Source organism: Priapulus caudatus, unplaced genomic scaffold (assembly GCF_000485595.1).
Source record: "Priapulus caudatus unplaced genomic scaffold, Priapulus_caudatus-5.0.1 Scaffold398, whole genome shotgun sequence".
Classification (NCBI taxonomy): Eukaryota; Metazoa; Priapulida; class Priapulimorpha; order Priapulimorphida; family Priapulidae; genus Priapulus; species Priapulus caudatus.
In genome coordinates, this window is record NW_014577459.1 from 66066 (window position 1) to 80762 (window position 14697).

At 47.2% G+C, this 14697-nt stretch overlaps 1 protein-coding gene across 1 annotated transcript in view; it reads left to right on the forward strand.

The window, feature by feature from the left end:
• Window positions 1-12128: 12128 nt before the first annotated feature.
• Window positions 12129-14697, forward strand: part of LOC106809942 — a 58800-nt gene continuing 56231 nt past the window's right edge. The window contains exon 1 of the mRNA XM_014813180.1: window positions 12129-12776. Coding sequence (XP_014668666.1) covers window positions 12603-12776 — 174 coding nt within the window. The 5' untranslated portion in view covers window positions 12129-12602. The remainder of the gene's footprint in view (window positions 12777-14697) is intronic.

The window sequence follows — 14697 nt, forward strand, 5'->3', positions numbered from 1 at the left end:
GAGAGAGAGAGAGAGAGAGAGAGAGAGAGAGAGAGAGAGAGAGAGAGAGAGAGAGAGAGAGTAGAGTAGAGAGGGAAGAGTAAACATTATTTTAGTTTCGAATACGTGGTAACGAATTGGGAATCAACAATCATTTCTGTCATAACTTTTTCCTCATAAAAATATGATAGGTAATAGTTAGCCTAAAATGATTGACTATGAATCCATTAAATGAATTAGGCTGCCGATGATGTTCTAATTTGCAGGACTGACTATAAGAACTAATACCTCTTCTGTAGAAGTGTATTCTGTGGATTGTGGAAGCCATGGCACTGATCTGGATAATTGAGAATTAGACACTTTCGAATGGTGAGGAATGAGGCATGCTTTCCCTTTATGATGGTAGAGGACGAGACACACTCTCAGTTGGGCCGCAGAGAAGCTGCCCTCGTGGTGGTAATTAATGAATGACCGGTTACTGTGTGGGTGACCCTTGGTCTGCTACGGGATGAATTGCTTTTAATTTATAAACAATTAAGAAACACATTTCTACAGAGGCGCATGGTCCGATCCTCGGGATGAAAGCAGGAAAAAGAAAAAAAAGGAAAGATAGTAATGAAAGTGATAATCGGGAGTACGGGATTGGTGACCTAATAATTTTGGTATGTAATATAAGGCGACATTGTACGTACGTAAGCGAATACCACTTTTACATGCATATATAGCAAATTAATTATGTGTGTACCTAGTCACAGCGCCAGGATGAAAGCAGATATAAACCATGTTAATGTATGCACGAGGCTCGTATAACAATCGAGGCCCCAGTATATGCTATCAATGATCTGGGAACTGCGCTTGCACATTAGTTAACATTTAGTACATTATTACGTATGCTGTTTTATAGACGTCTGGGACCGCGGTAGGCAAAGTACTGCTCTAGCTCCGTCTGTTGGGTTCGTGTTAAGAGGGCTACCATAACGATTACTTAGCCCATAAAGCTATCTCACAGCCGCCGCTCTGAGGTGCACTAACATTTACTCTGCTCGATATCTCTACTCGCTATATGCCTTCTCTACAGCGTCTTCCGCAATTTAAACTAACATATAGCCCGATAAAGTCGCCTCGTGCTCTCGTTTTGAGACAGCGACAGGGCTGATAATTCTGCCAAGGGTTTCCCCGGTTTATCATGCGTTCTGTATATCTGTGTGTGTTGGGGGGAATTAACGTTAAATCGGAAACCGCTAAGGTTTTTAGTTACCGCCGATCAGATAAGAAAACACTTCAAAGAGTCGATTAATTTGCGATGCATTCGATGGAAAATGTGTCGTAAAGTGCATTGCGTAGTCTAGGCACGTACGCGGCAGCAATGCTTACTGAATTCTGACGAAGTCGTTGACTCTCTCTGACTCACTGCCTGACTGCTCTCTCTCGTTGTTATTAGTTATTCGTTATTCGTTATTCGTTATTATTCGTTTTTAGTCTCTGTTGTTTCCCCTTCTCTGTAAACATTATCGTACGTTTTGTGTCCTCTCTCTCTCTCTCTCTCTCTCTCTCTCTCTCTCTCTCTCTCTTTCTTTCTTTCTTTCTTTCTCTCTCTCCTTTCTCCCTCCCCGATCTCTCTCCCTCTCTCTCTCTCTCTCTCTCTCTCTCTCTCTCTCTCTCTCTCTCTCTCTATCTCTTTTTCTGTCTGTCTCTCTCTCTCTCTCTCTCTCTCTCTCTCTCTCTCTCTCTCGTTTTTAGTCTCTGTCTCTATCCCATTTGGTCTCTTTTGCATTGTGCTAGAACTAGATTAGGCTAAATTTCCCATGACATCTCTAGATTAGTCTAGCGCCACGTTTCACCATTTGTTTGCACGATTTCTCACGTCAGATTGGATGAAACGAGACTATCCGCAAGTGTAAAAGTTCGACGCAGGCATGACTTATTCATGTCCGAGTAAGCATGAGAAATTGAGAATCGCTTTAAAATCAGTGCTGTGCGTTACATCTTAGGCTCGAAATATTCTTATCCTCACATACTTATGCTAATGGCGATTCCATTGCGCATAGCACAGCACATGCGGGATTGCATACGGAGTACTCACTCGTCTTTCATGAATGTTTAATATGATCAGAAGATTGAATTGTGTTTTCTCATAATTTGCACAGCTGTTTGTCGTAAATATTCTGGCGCCAGAATGTCTGAGTCGTAGATTTCATCTAGGGAGCAAGGAACATTTTGTCACACCCATGTAGCTCTAGCCTAGCGTCAGTGGAAGCTACGACGACGCGGGAAGGTTGGGAGTAAAGCAGCGGAGGTCTGGATGGATGAGCCATAAAATCAGCGGAAAATAGTTTTAGAGAGCCGTCATATGTTAAACGAATATAGTTCTGCAGCTACGATAAAGTATCGCATAAACTTGTAAAACCATAGAATCGTAGAATGAACATCGTGTGAAGCCAGAAAATGACAAAGTGTCAGCCACAAATAGCGAAGTATATAGTTGTAAAGCCATGAAATGGCAGAGAAAGTAGTTGTGACGTCGTGAAAAGACGGGGAATGTAGTTGTAAAGCCGGGAAATGGCAGGGAATGTGCTGCCTAAACCATGCAATGGTAGAGAATATAAATGTGTCGTCATGAAATGACAGAGAATATAGATGTGTATAGTCATGAAATAATAGGGAATGTAGTTGCGAAGCCACAAAGAACTTAATTGCTTTTTACGAAGCAATGTTGTTGTGTAGCCAATAAATGAATGGGAATATAATTGCAAAACGCCATAAATTGACAAGAAAATATAGTTGTAAGCGCATAAAGTAAGCGGGAGGAATACAGCTTGTGCGCTTTGCTTTCTTTCTGCGGATCCCTTTTCTTTATAGCCGCTCGAGTATTTGTAAACTTTCTGCGATTAACCCTTTATTTATGCTTTTACGAAAGCACACGATGATCATTGTTCGAGTACCGTACCGACTCCCTGCGTACTTCTGGACTGTATATCTAGCACACTCGTGCATTGCACGCTATATTCAGCTGTATTTCCCCCACGAGATATTGTTCAGGTTATTGATGACACGCAACACGAGACCAATCCCAGATGAATAAATTCGAATAGGAAATGTCGTCATGTCAAAGCAGAATTATGCTAATGTCTGGCGCGGTTGGAGAGCGAATTGGTAGCCGAGGATCTCTGGGGATGACAGCGTGCTTTGATGCATTGCTCGTAGGAGAGATAACGTATTACTGTACGGCAGGCGCGCGCTGCCGCCGCCACAGGAGGCAGGAAAGTCTGCCTACATGCCGCACATTGGGCAGTGCTGTCCTCTAGCGGGGAGTGGGTCACTAATGCACACATGCTAGCAAAGCAGCGATGTGTTTGTTGCTTGATAGATGAAGCTGTGAGTTTTACTAGGCAGCTTGCTGCCTCCATTAGTGAACTACTACGAATGCATTGACGCATAATGAATCTGTATATGTGAGGTATTACGTACGCGCTTCAGCACCCCACCTTTCACACACACACACACACACACACACACACACACACACGCGCGCGCGCTCGCGCGCGCACGCACGCACGCACGCACACACGAACGAACGCACGAACGCACGAACGCTTCTATAGTAATCTCCCTAGTTATTTGTTGGTACTGTAGTTTTATAAACTAAACCTAATCTAATCATGTAAATCAGAACAATTTCGATGGAAATTCTTACAGGATTGACGACTACATGAATAAACTTAGAAGATGAGATATAAGTTTTCATTGACTTAAGCAGTTGTTTTATTGACAAATGTGTTAATTTAAAGTCAACAAAGTCCGCCAGCAAAATTAATATAAATATATATGGAAATTCGCTAGCTAGCATAGTGAACTGTGGTGTGAGGATTTTCTGGGCTGGGGGGGAACTTTCACAAATTACGGCAGCTATTCAATAGAATAAATATTGTTTTATCTGGGTGAACGATTTAATCTAACAAGAGCAATCGGAGATAGCAAACCTCCGCCACATAACAGCGTAACAGTTTCCCCATCTTGCTGGTACACCCACTATAGAGTTTGATAAAATTTTCAGAAATGTTGAGAAAGAAAGATCCAGGATTTTTTTCAATGAATTTTGAATGCGTGCTAGGGTGTGTGCGTGCGTGCGCGTGCGTCCGTGCGTAGCTGCTTGCGTCCATGCGCGCATATATATATGGTGCGTGTGTGAACGCAGGCATGTGTGTAATCTATATGCAATCTACATGGGATGATTAACGGAGAGGTCTAGAAAGCATTCATGTCATGTGCTAGACTCCAGTCAATAGTATATTGAGATTTATATTTGCGTTGAATACTGGGATTGTCGGGATGTGCTCTCTCTCTCTCTCTCTCTCTCTCTCTCTCTCTCTCTCTCTCTCTCTCTCTCTCTCTCTCGTCTCTTTTGTTTTTCTCTTCTCCTCTCTCTTTCGCTCATCCTCAATCTACTCTCTCTCTCTAAGTCTCTCTCTCTCTCTCTCTCTCTCTCTCTCTCTCTCTCTCTCTCTCTCTCTCTCTCTCTCTCTCTCTCTGTCTGACTCTCTGTCTGTTGGTAAAAGGATTTTGCCCTGGTTTCACGTTTTCTCAATAACGTATTAGTAATATAGAATACTTAAACCCACATCATTACCTGGACTGCCGACATATACCCGTATACAATACCCGTTGAGTATACAAGCACGCACGATCGGCTTTAAACTGTGTAACTGGAGTCTAAACTGTCAGCCATCAAAGTAGTTACTTTTGCTTTTCCTGACACGCGGCGTGATTCTATTATGTGCCGCCAGGTGTCAGAACTAATCTCGTACGAGAAGGCAGTGGGGGCGTGAGTCATTAATTGCATTATTACTGACATGCTGTGTGTCGACCGTGTACGTGTTATAACTTTAACACGAAGTTAACAGGTGAAAATATTGGCGTGAACCGCGCCTGTGGCCTCATAACCTGCATTGATCAGTCGTCGCAGTTGGAAGTGGGGCGCACACAGAGGGCGCTACGATCGTGTATGATGACGAGTTCCATATATGGCAGTCTGAGTCTCACCGCCTGGAGAAATCTCGGCGTAAAAAGACCGGCTACCACAGCTGCATGGCCCGTCTCATAAATGTTAGCTGCATACAGGCAGCTCCGTCACCAATAGCACCGCCTTCGTTGCTGCTGCCGCCGCTGCCGCCGCTCACGGGCGTGTGGAGTGAAGCTGTGAGCACAGTCGGGTAATGCAGCCGTAAATGATCCTGCCTGCATGGCTTAAAACTGGAAGCGATGGGGCTCAGCCATCAATCAGAATGTTATAACTCGGAGGACACGATAGTGTTGTTGATTTTTTCCGTGATATTGAGCATTAGTGTGCTCGAACGAAAACGCATGTGGGCTGCTATTACAGCTATAATTGCACGTGGACAATCACTTGGTTGGTACGCCAAAAGTTTACCACTTGGCGCTGTAGGTTGGGCGGCGTCTCAAGTTTGCAGCCAATTAATGTCACGGCACCGCGGATGAATTTTCTCGAATAATACGGCAATTAATTAAGCGTAGATGATTTAAAAAATAAAGTTACAGCAGCAGCGGCGGCAGCAACAGCAGTATGGGAACACTGTTCCATAATGCACCGGTATATGCATTATCGAGAGCTACTAACACATGTATCATTATCATTACAGGTATTATTAGTGCTTGATGTATTGACATACATTATTACATTATATATTATATGATTATTTACATTATACAGTAATACATTTAGTAATACATACACATGTATTAATTTATTAGTTCTTGACATTATATATTTATAATTATAGCCAATCATCATCACACCAGTGGGTTAAAGGACGTTTCCGACGCAGATTTCCGGCGGCCACGTTATATTTTTTTAGTTGTAGTTAATCATTGACGTATTAATCAAGATCCCATTCTCAGCACTTCAACTGAGCAGATGAGACTGAAACTGTCTAGTTATCATCAAAGGGTCCAAGGCCATCTTACCGATTACTGCCTGTTTTGTGCGTACGTGATAAATGTACGCTCATGTATAAATGTGAAATACGCATGCGCAAAATTCTTTCCTCGATTTGTCTAGTCAGGCGCCGCATATCTATCTGATACATAACTCTACGCGGCGGTTTTCCGCGCATACTCACGCGTATGCACGTAAAAATAATTCCTCCACCATCTACCTTGCACTAAAAGGCCTCTGCTTGTGTTCCCAACTTCCCAGGTATTCTGCCGTAGCAAATGTTGGTCAAACCGGGTCAAACTCTCACTGGTCAAACAACACTTAACAGGTTCAGCTTAGTCCGCAAAACAGGGGGGGTGGATTTTTGCTATTGATATTATCTTGTTGTGGTCGAATGCGTTTGCATTTTAGGTGTGTTTCTTTCATGCTCGCGCTGCGCTAGTAGTACATGAAATGCTGCCAATTTCCCTGCGCTGCGCAGTTCTCGCGCTCCGCTAGCGCTGGAGACGACTGACGAAGTGGGACCAGGGTAGAGACAGTATTTGCAGTTCCAGTCATTGCTCTGTGTTGACTTTGTATTCGCACGACCGTGCACATGCTCAGTAACCAGTCAGTGGCTTAACTAACAGTCCCCAGCACCACTGCCCTCGGTACGTTGTTCGTCTATTGCTTCACTCGCGCCCCGTTTATATTGAGTTTTTTTTTGTTAATTCCGCCGGGACGCCGCACCATAGAGACTGTTGTATCAACGCAGAGGAGGAGCGCCGGCGGGGTGTTTCTATTACCCGAGCCGCACAGACAACCGCTCTGCTAACTTCACAGCGCGAGTGAGTGAGAGAGAGAGAGAGGGAGAGAGCGAGTTACAGCAAAATTAATTGGTTCTTTGTTGCTCTGTATGTAGGGTGCAGGTGGACTTCACCGCTGTCCGTGTGCAAGTGCTTGTGATATTCGTGATATACACCGCGGTGCTGATTAGCGCGCGCAGCCATAGGCGTGTGTGGTGTGTGTGTGTGTCCGTGATGTATGAAATGAAGGTATTGGCGACGCTCATACATGTCGTAGATCGCTGCCGTGGCCAGCATCGTGAATATACTCTCGCTCCGTGTGCTGCTCTGATGAGCTGGGGCCGCGAGTACACACACGACGATAACGAAGTGCGTAATTATAGTCAGTAAATGGAAGAGTGACCAGTGAGCGACTTCGCGCAATGAAACGGGAGATCGTAACGTGACGTCGCGTATTCGGCGTGTTGTCGCCAGTCGTTGTACTATCACCGCATCGGGAGTATGGAGCACTGAATCTTCTCGTGTGAATGTGTGCACGTGTGATGTGCTATAATTATGTGCGGCTATGAGTGGGATAGCGGATAGATGCGTTCGTTGTTATAATTTTATTCGCCGACGTTTATATGCATTTATGATCGCAGGTAATGAGGATATTTGCGCGCACGATCGTAAATTTCTGCTAATCACGCACGCACAGCAGGATTACCTATATGCCTAGGGCAGGCTGTGCGAGTGCTACTGTGTGGGCTGCGTTACGGAACTGTTGTCGGAGTATTGCTACTTGTACCAGTTTTAAACTGTTCGCATGTTGGATATCAAAGTGTATCTTCTCACCACATCTAACATTTAATATTTTAACTTTTAACTTTTTTTCGTCTTTTTTTCGTTTTTAGTATAGTGGGGCTTCGGCTGGTTACGCCATGGGCGTGGTGCCTGTGAATATTTCTGCTAATTTTCTTGGACCAGTAGCGTTTGGATAATCCTGGTCCCGTTCTCATGGAGGTCTGTGGAATCTTAGCAGATGTTGGCGAATTTGGCTTCATTTGTCGTTGTCAGGGATAAGTGAAGTACAGTTGTTAGTTTAATTTGTGTACGTGACGGCCCGTCAATGTCCTGTCTGATCGAATCCAATCAGATCATCGAATCCATCGAATTAGAGCGTCAGTGTCAGAAGGAGATCGAAGCGGATTTATACACGTGTTATTATTTATTGTTATTTCCAAGATCAACTAAATTGGTTTGGCTGCAGTGACTGCGTTGTCTGAAAGAAAGATAGTGTAATTTCGCATACGTGACGGCCACGGACGACAGCCGCGTGTACAGCTTCGATTCTGGTTACATGGGTTAAAACTTTTAAACAACGTTCTGTGGGACCTGTGTAGTAGGGTACTAAGCAGAATCACTGACATTGTAATAACATTCTGTGGTACCCATGTAGTAGGATATGCTAAGCAGAATCATTGACATTGTAACAACATTCTGTGGTACTTATGTAGTAGAATATGCAGAATCATTGACATTGATACAACGTTCTGTGGGACCTGTGTAGTAGGGTACTAAGCAGAATCACTGACATTGTAACAACGTTCTGTGGGACCTGTGTAGTAGGGTACTAAGCAGAATCACTGACATTGTAACAACGTTCTGTGGGACCTGTGTAGTAGGATATGCTAAGCAGATTCACTGACATTGAAACAACATTTTTGCTGTATTTGTCTGAGTCGATAGCTACGTACGTCGAGCCTACAGCGATGCTGTCAAATTGCATAGGTTATGAATGCGAGAACATCACAACCTCCCAATTATACATGCTGAGCAAGCTGCTAATTGACCCCGTCATTTGCATCGCTGCTAATTACAAACGCGAGCGGCGGCTTTAAGCATCGTTAATCTTTGTCGCCCGTGTTTCCTTCTTTTTGTAACCGCGAGTGCAGAATTGCATGCTAGCGACGTGACCGCGAGTTTGCGAGCTGCGATGCTCGCATGCGTGAAGCTGCCGTTGCTAGTGTCGCTGCACGGATGCTGCGCACTCCTCATCCCTCACAGACGCAGCAGGCGACGTCACGTATAGGTTACCTGCGGCAGCATCAACGGCGTCGTCGTCTCCCGCGGCAATAACGAAGGCAGTGTGCGGCCGCGCAGCGAGCTCCGTAATTGGTACGAGAGCGTATTCCCTGATCCCGCCAGTCGCTACACGTCGCTAGTCGCCGTGCCGACGACGCGGTTATGTTAGCTAACAACGTGCTGCTGCTGCGTGGCGGTGCCGCCTGGCCGACGTGCCGACGACGCAGTCCATAGTTACTCGTGCCATCGCGCCTTTTCATGTTGCTTAACACTGACATGCGTAGGGACAAGAAAAGAGGAAAGGGGATAATGAGACACAATGAAATACTGGAAGAGAGACAGGAAAAAGGGGAAACAGAACGCACAGCGAAATAGAGTGTGTGCGTGCGTACGAGAAAGTATGAGAAGGAGGGAAAGTGATATAGAAAGACAAAAGAGATGTGCGTGCACGCACGCACAAACGCACTCACGCGCACGCACATATGTGAGTCGGAAAGAAACCAGTGGGGATAAAGAAGAGCGAGGGGAGAGCCAGCGAGATAGATATAGGTAGAGAAAGAAGAGGAAGAGAATGAGAGACCGAGAAAGAGAGAAAGTCGGACGGAGTGTTACTGTGTTTATATATGAGTATGTGTGTGTGCGTGTGTGTGTGTGTGTGTGTGTGTGTGTGTGTGTGTGTGTGTGTGTGTGTGTGTGTGTGTGTGTGTGTAATGTGTATGTTTATGTATGTGTGTGTGTGCGTGCGTGCGTGCGTGCGTGTGCGTGTGCGTGTGCATGCGTGCGTGCCTGTGTATGTTTGTGCGCGCGCGTGTGTGCGCGCGTATGTATACGCATATATATACGGCCAAAGCGTGTTTGCTTTACGCACCAGCTGCTGGGTGTCAGTACTGGCACCAGTGATTTTGGTAGTTTTTTATGAACACGTTTAGTGCTGGCAGTGCAGGTGGAGGCGGAGGAGGTGAAGTAGGGGAGATGCAGTAGCTTGTGTTAGTTGTAGGAGGAAGCGGAGGCGCATGAGGAGGAGGAGGAAGAAGAGAAGAGCTTGTCGTCATGGGAGCTGGTCAGTCTTTCGATGACTACAGGCAGACGGTGTTCCCCGGCTCGCCACAGCGCTACACGGTATATACATGCATGTTGGCAGATTTCGGCAGAAACCTTAGCTTCTCGCCAGTTCTGTTTGTGTTGAGAGGAAACAGGAATACATGCTGTGGTACAGGGTCTATTGATGCACGGCGGCATGGCGCTGTGGTACAGACTGTGTGGATGCTCGCTCTATGAATGATGTCAACGCTACTGCGGTATACAGACTCTATAATGGAGTATGTATAACCGATGCTGTGGGATAAACTTTATATAGAGTATGTAACTGCTGCTTTGGCATACACACTATAGAGACAGTGACCGGTGCTGTGGTATACACGCTCTATAGAGGCTGTGACCAGTGCTGTGGTGTACACGCTCTATAGAGGCTGTGACCGGTGCTGTGGTATATAGACTCTATAGAGGCTGTGACCGGTGCTGTGGTATATAGACTCTATAGAAGCTGTGACCGGTGCTGTGGTATATAGACTCTATAGAGGCTGTGACCGAGCCCGGCTGTGAGTGTCGGGAGCGCGCCGGCGTGTAAGTGAGAGATTTGTACGCTGCTTGAATTTGATAATTGGCGTGCATATGGCGAAGGGAGCCGCTGTCACGGCGGCGGTAAATAATGCATCTCCGTGGCTGCGGCGGCGGCGCGTGCATGGACGGACGGACGGGCTGACGGCGCGCGCGCAGCCGCGAGTCTTCTGGGAACCGATAATTCATGCACGCGCACAGCAGACGACGATCGTGCTGCTTTTTCCATCTGTTTCGTCGAGTCACCACCACCACTGCCCGCAGGCTTGACCCGCTGCTCGCTAGACTGCCATCGACGGGCGCGCAGCTCGCACCGTGCGCATGCGGCATTGCGGATGCGAGCAGCTGAGAGCATTGGCGTCGGCGACGTGGTGCCAGTCTAGGTTTGGTCAAGTGAGCCGAATCGCCGCGGTATATGGATTTTTTCCGGCATCGGTGGTTCGTGATAAATGTTGTGCAATCTATCAAGTTATTTTCATTTGCGACGAACTGTTCAATAGAAGGATAACGTTTTCGGAAGGTACCATTCTTGGCGTGGAATAATTCGTGTCGATGGTTTGACCTGATGGTGGACATTCATGTACGATGTGTAGAGCGCTCGTGAGTGACATACAGGGAATATTACATAGCGTGCGGATATTGGAATCATCAGACAGAGAAAGGCATTGAGAGCGCGCGCGCGAGAGAGAGAGAGAGAGAGAGAGAGAGAGAGAATCAGCTGCGATGTCTCGTAACACGTCGCTCTCTCAGCTCCAGGCTCCTCCGCTCTGCCAGACTGTAGTTTTCCTCTCGCGCGACGTTCCCGAGCCGCTGGCGGTATTCCTGCTCCAAACTCGATATGTCGCGCGCGCGGTCTGCGGCTGTCACTACTGCATCGATCAGCAATCGGCGTGTCTCTCCAGCTTGACGCTCTCGATTGAAGTCTATCGCATGCGATGCTACCGACGACGGAGTGATGGCGGTGGCGAGAGTGCGTGCGTAAGTCACCCGTATCTCAGCGGAAGCAGCGCTTACGTGAAGTGTCGATACAGGCAGGCGTGCACACGTAAAATATCTGCTGGCGGATCGTGTGCCGTGTGTTTAAGTCACGGTGCTTATAGGCTGCTTAACCTCTCTCTCAGTCTCCGCTTGCTGATGGGCAAACTGTGCGTGCTGAATTGTTGCTGAATGGCAATAGGGTTTTGGGGGGTTTCACGTGATAGTTACCACGTCACCAGATAGCGAATACGGGAGGTTCAGCTATCTGCTTAGCGTTTTGTGTTTAAATACGTAATCTTCCGAAGTTCTGTTGAAATTGATCTTGAATATGTGCATCGATGTGCATTCAGCTGCTGTATCCACAGCACGAAACGTGCCGTGTTTGTAGCAGGGAAGAGGATGGAAGGGATAGTTGATTCCTCGCTGCGTAGAGATGCATCTATAGACGTGGTCGCAGCATCCGAGCGCCGGACAAAGTTAATAGTGTCTTGGTGCAGATCGTCCCGACATCTACCGGCGGCGTTGCGTGTTACTGAAGGCCGCGAGAAGCGATGGCGGATTTAATCGCGGCCATGTTGGAACTTATGTGATGCGTGAGCGAGATCAGATGTCAGTCAGGATCCATGTCAGTCATCCGGTTGAAAATAGGTCCTGGTGATAGGTCTCCAAAGACAGAGGCCGAGATTAACTGACTTCTACGTCATCTATGTATCAATGTATCTATGCAATCTAATGTAAATAGCTATATATATATATACGCAAACCTTGAATTTATTTGCGGTAGTGTAAAAATCACACTTAGTGTAATCGCATTTCATTATTTTTTATAGGATTAATTTATATTTTATGTTGTGTTGTGTCTCTGCGAGCATGAGATAGCAGCTAGCAATCCGAACTGTTACTTTAACATTTAGGCGGCTACATACTTACGGAAACAGATGGTGAAACTGAAGTTGGGCACAGGCTAATGAAGCTCTACAAGTAGTAACACGCTTTACCGAAAGAAAACGCCTGTTCTCTTGTTGCCTGCGCGTTATTGTGAACGTTACTTGGATAGAAACCCTTGCGCATGGAACAACATGTGGCGTGGATGCGTTTGCTCAAGATTAAGGATTTAACACGAGCTGCTCCTGTTTTAAGGAGTGGAACAGCAGTGGAACAGTTATAGTCATACAGAGCCGGCTAGTATTCAGTTTTCGTGTGACCTTGCACTTGAGGGGTGAGCGATGGATGACTGTTCGTGCTTTTGGGCACGTCCGAGGGACAAATCCGTCAACGCACAGCGCTCTCACGAGCACGAGTGCTACAACTCTGGCAAAGCAAATGGTAGCACCCTCTCCAGCTATGGGGGAACAGGTCATGCTCCACATTTCACCACCAGGGTCACTCCAATACAACAGGTAGGTACAAACTCTACCATGCATGTGTGGGTGCGTATATGTACGATGCATTTGTGTGAATAAGGCTGTAATTGGCAACAGCTAGTTATTTGTTATGTAATTATGTATTCGCTGGATTGATGTGTATAGATGAGCGGACAGATGGAAGGTGCGCACTGGTAAACGGACGGACGGACGAACAGACATACAGACAGACAGACAGACAGACGGACGGACAGACGGACGAGGGGATTCGGCGTGGCACGGCGTCGCCCATCTGTCGGCATTTCCACGCGGACAGCTGTCCCGTGCTGGTGCTGTAATAGCGCAGCTCCGGACCGCTTCCCAGCTACTCGCGCTGAGCCATGTACTAAGTCGTGCTAATATCTGTGTTGCGGATCACTAATGGTGCTTCACCGGTCCCGTTGTGTAGTTGGCTTCTTTCATCTGCCCGTGGTGAGCTATGTTCTAAATACGTGTGATACCCTTGACGCGGATCACTGGTCGTTCACCGATCCCGTTGTATAGTTGTTGTTTTTCATCGACTCGTGGTGAGCTATATGTACTGAATCGTGCTAATATCCGTGTCGCGGATCACTAGTGGTGGTTCACCGATCCCGTTGTATAGTTGGATTCCCATCTCTATTCGTGGTGAGCTATATGTACTTAACGATGACCGTGTCGCGGAATCACTGGAGCTTCACCGATCCCGTTGTGTAGTTGGCTTCCTTCACCTACTCGTGGTGAGCTATGTACTAAATAGGGCGATAGCCGTGTCGTGGATCACTGGTGGGTGCTTCACCGATCCCGTTGTGTAGTTGGTTGATGGGAGAGATTTATTCATCGATGCGTGCAGCTAGCGGGTAGTGTTTTGATGTTCGTCGATCCGCATGGTGGTCAGGGTTTCGCTGCCCGTCACTCCCTGATCACCGGCATAAAGTCATTGCAATTGATCTCTAACTTTATGTGGAATCATGGCTACTTATATATATTGTATATATGTATATATGTATATATATAGCGTTGAACTTTGTAGTGTTGACGTAGTAAGAGATGGTTACTATGTGCAGTAACTAGCATCTGGCTAGCAATGTTTCTGCTGACGGTTCGCGTCGTTACTAGATCCTTCGCAGTTAGGGAGTCAGTGCGCCAGTTGCAATAATCATCATGGGTCGCATCTCGTGTGATGCATCTTGTAAGACGCGAGTTATTGCGCACACGACACGACGTCGCGTCGTCGTAAAACCGTGCGTGAATCACTACTACTCGTAAGTTTCAAATTTTATGTAGTCTTTTCCGGTCCGGCGACCGCGCGAGACCGTCGTTCACTTGTTCCTCTTGTGTTGTTCTCTTGGTCTTATCGTGTTCTTCTCTTGTTGCCTTGCTGGCACCGCACGGGTGATCACACGTGCAGCGAGCTCGGCCAGCCAGCAGTGGAGAGACCGGTCGTAATTGGAGTTGGTTGGGTTGGTCGTGCGGCTTTACGCTTCTTATTTATTTAATGAAATACTACACCGCTTGTAAAATGCGTGGGTCGATGATCGCACGCCTGTTACAGCAGCGTATAGCACGCCCGACGGACGGACGACGCGCCGACTGCGCGGGCCGGGGTTTGTGCGTGTCAGAGCTGGTAGAGTCATTACAGCACGCGTGTTACAGCGTATAGCCGGACGGACGGACGGCGCGCGGAGCGAGCGGGCGGACGGACAGATAGACAGACAGACAGACTAACAGACAGACAGTCGGACGGACGGACGGGCGGGCGAGCGGGCGGACGGACAGATAGACAGACAGACAGACTAACAGACAGACAGTCGGACGGACGGACGGGCGGGCGAGCGGGCGGACGGACAGATAGACAGACAGACAGACTAACAGACAGACAGTCGGACGGACGGACGGGCGGGCGAGCGGGCGGACGGACAGATAGACAGACAGACAG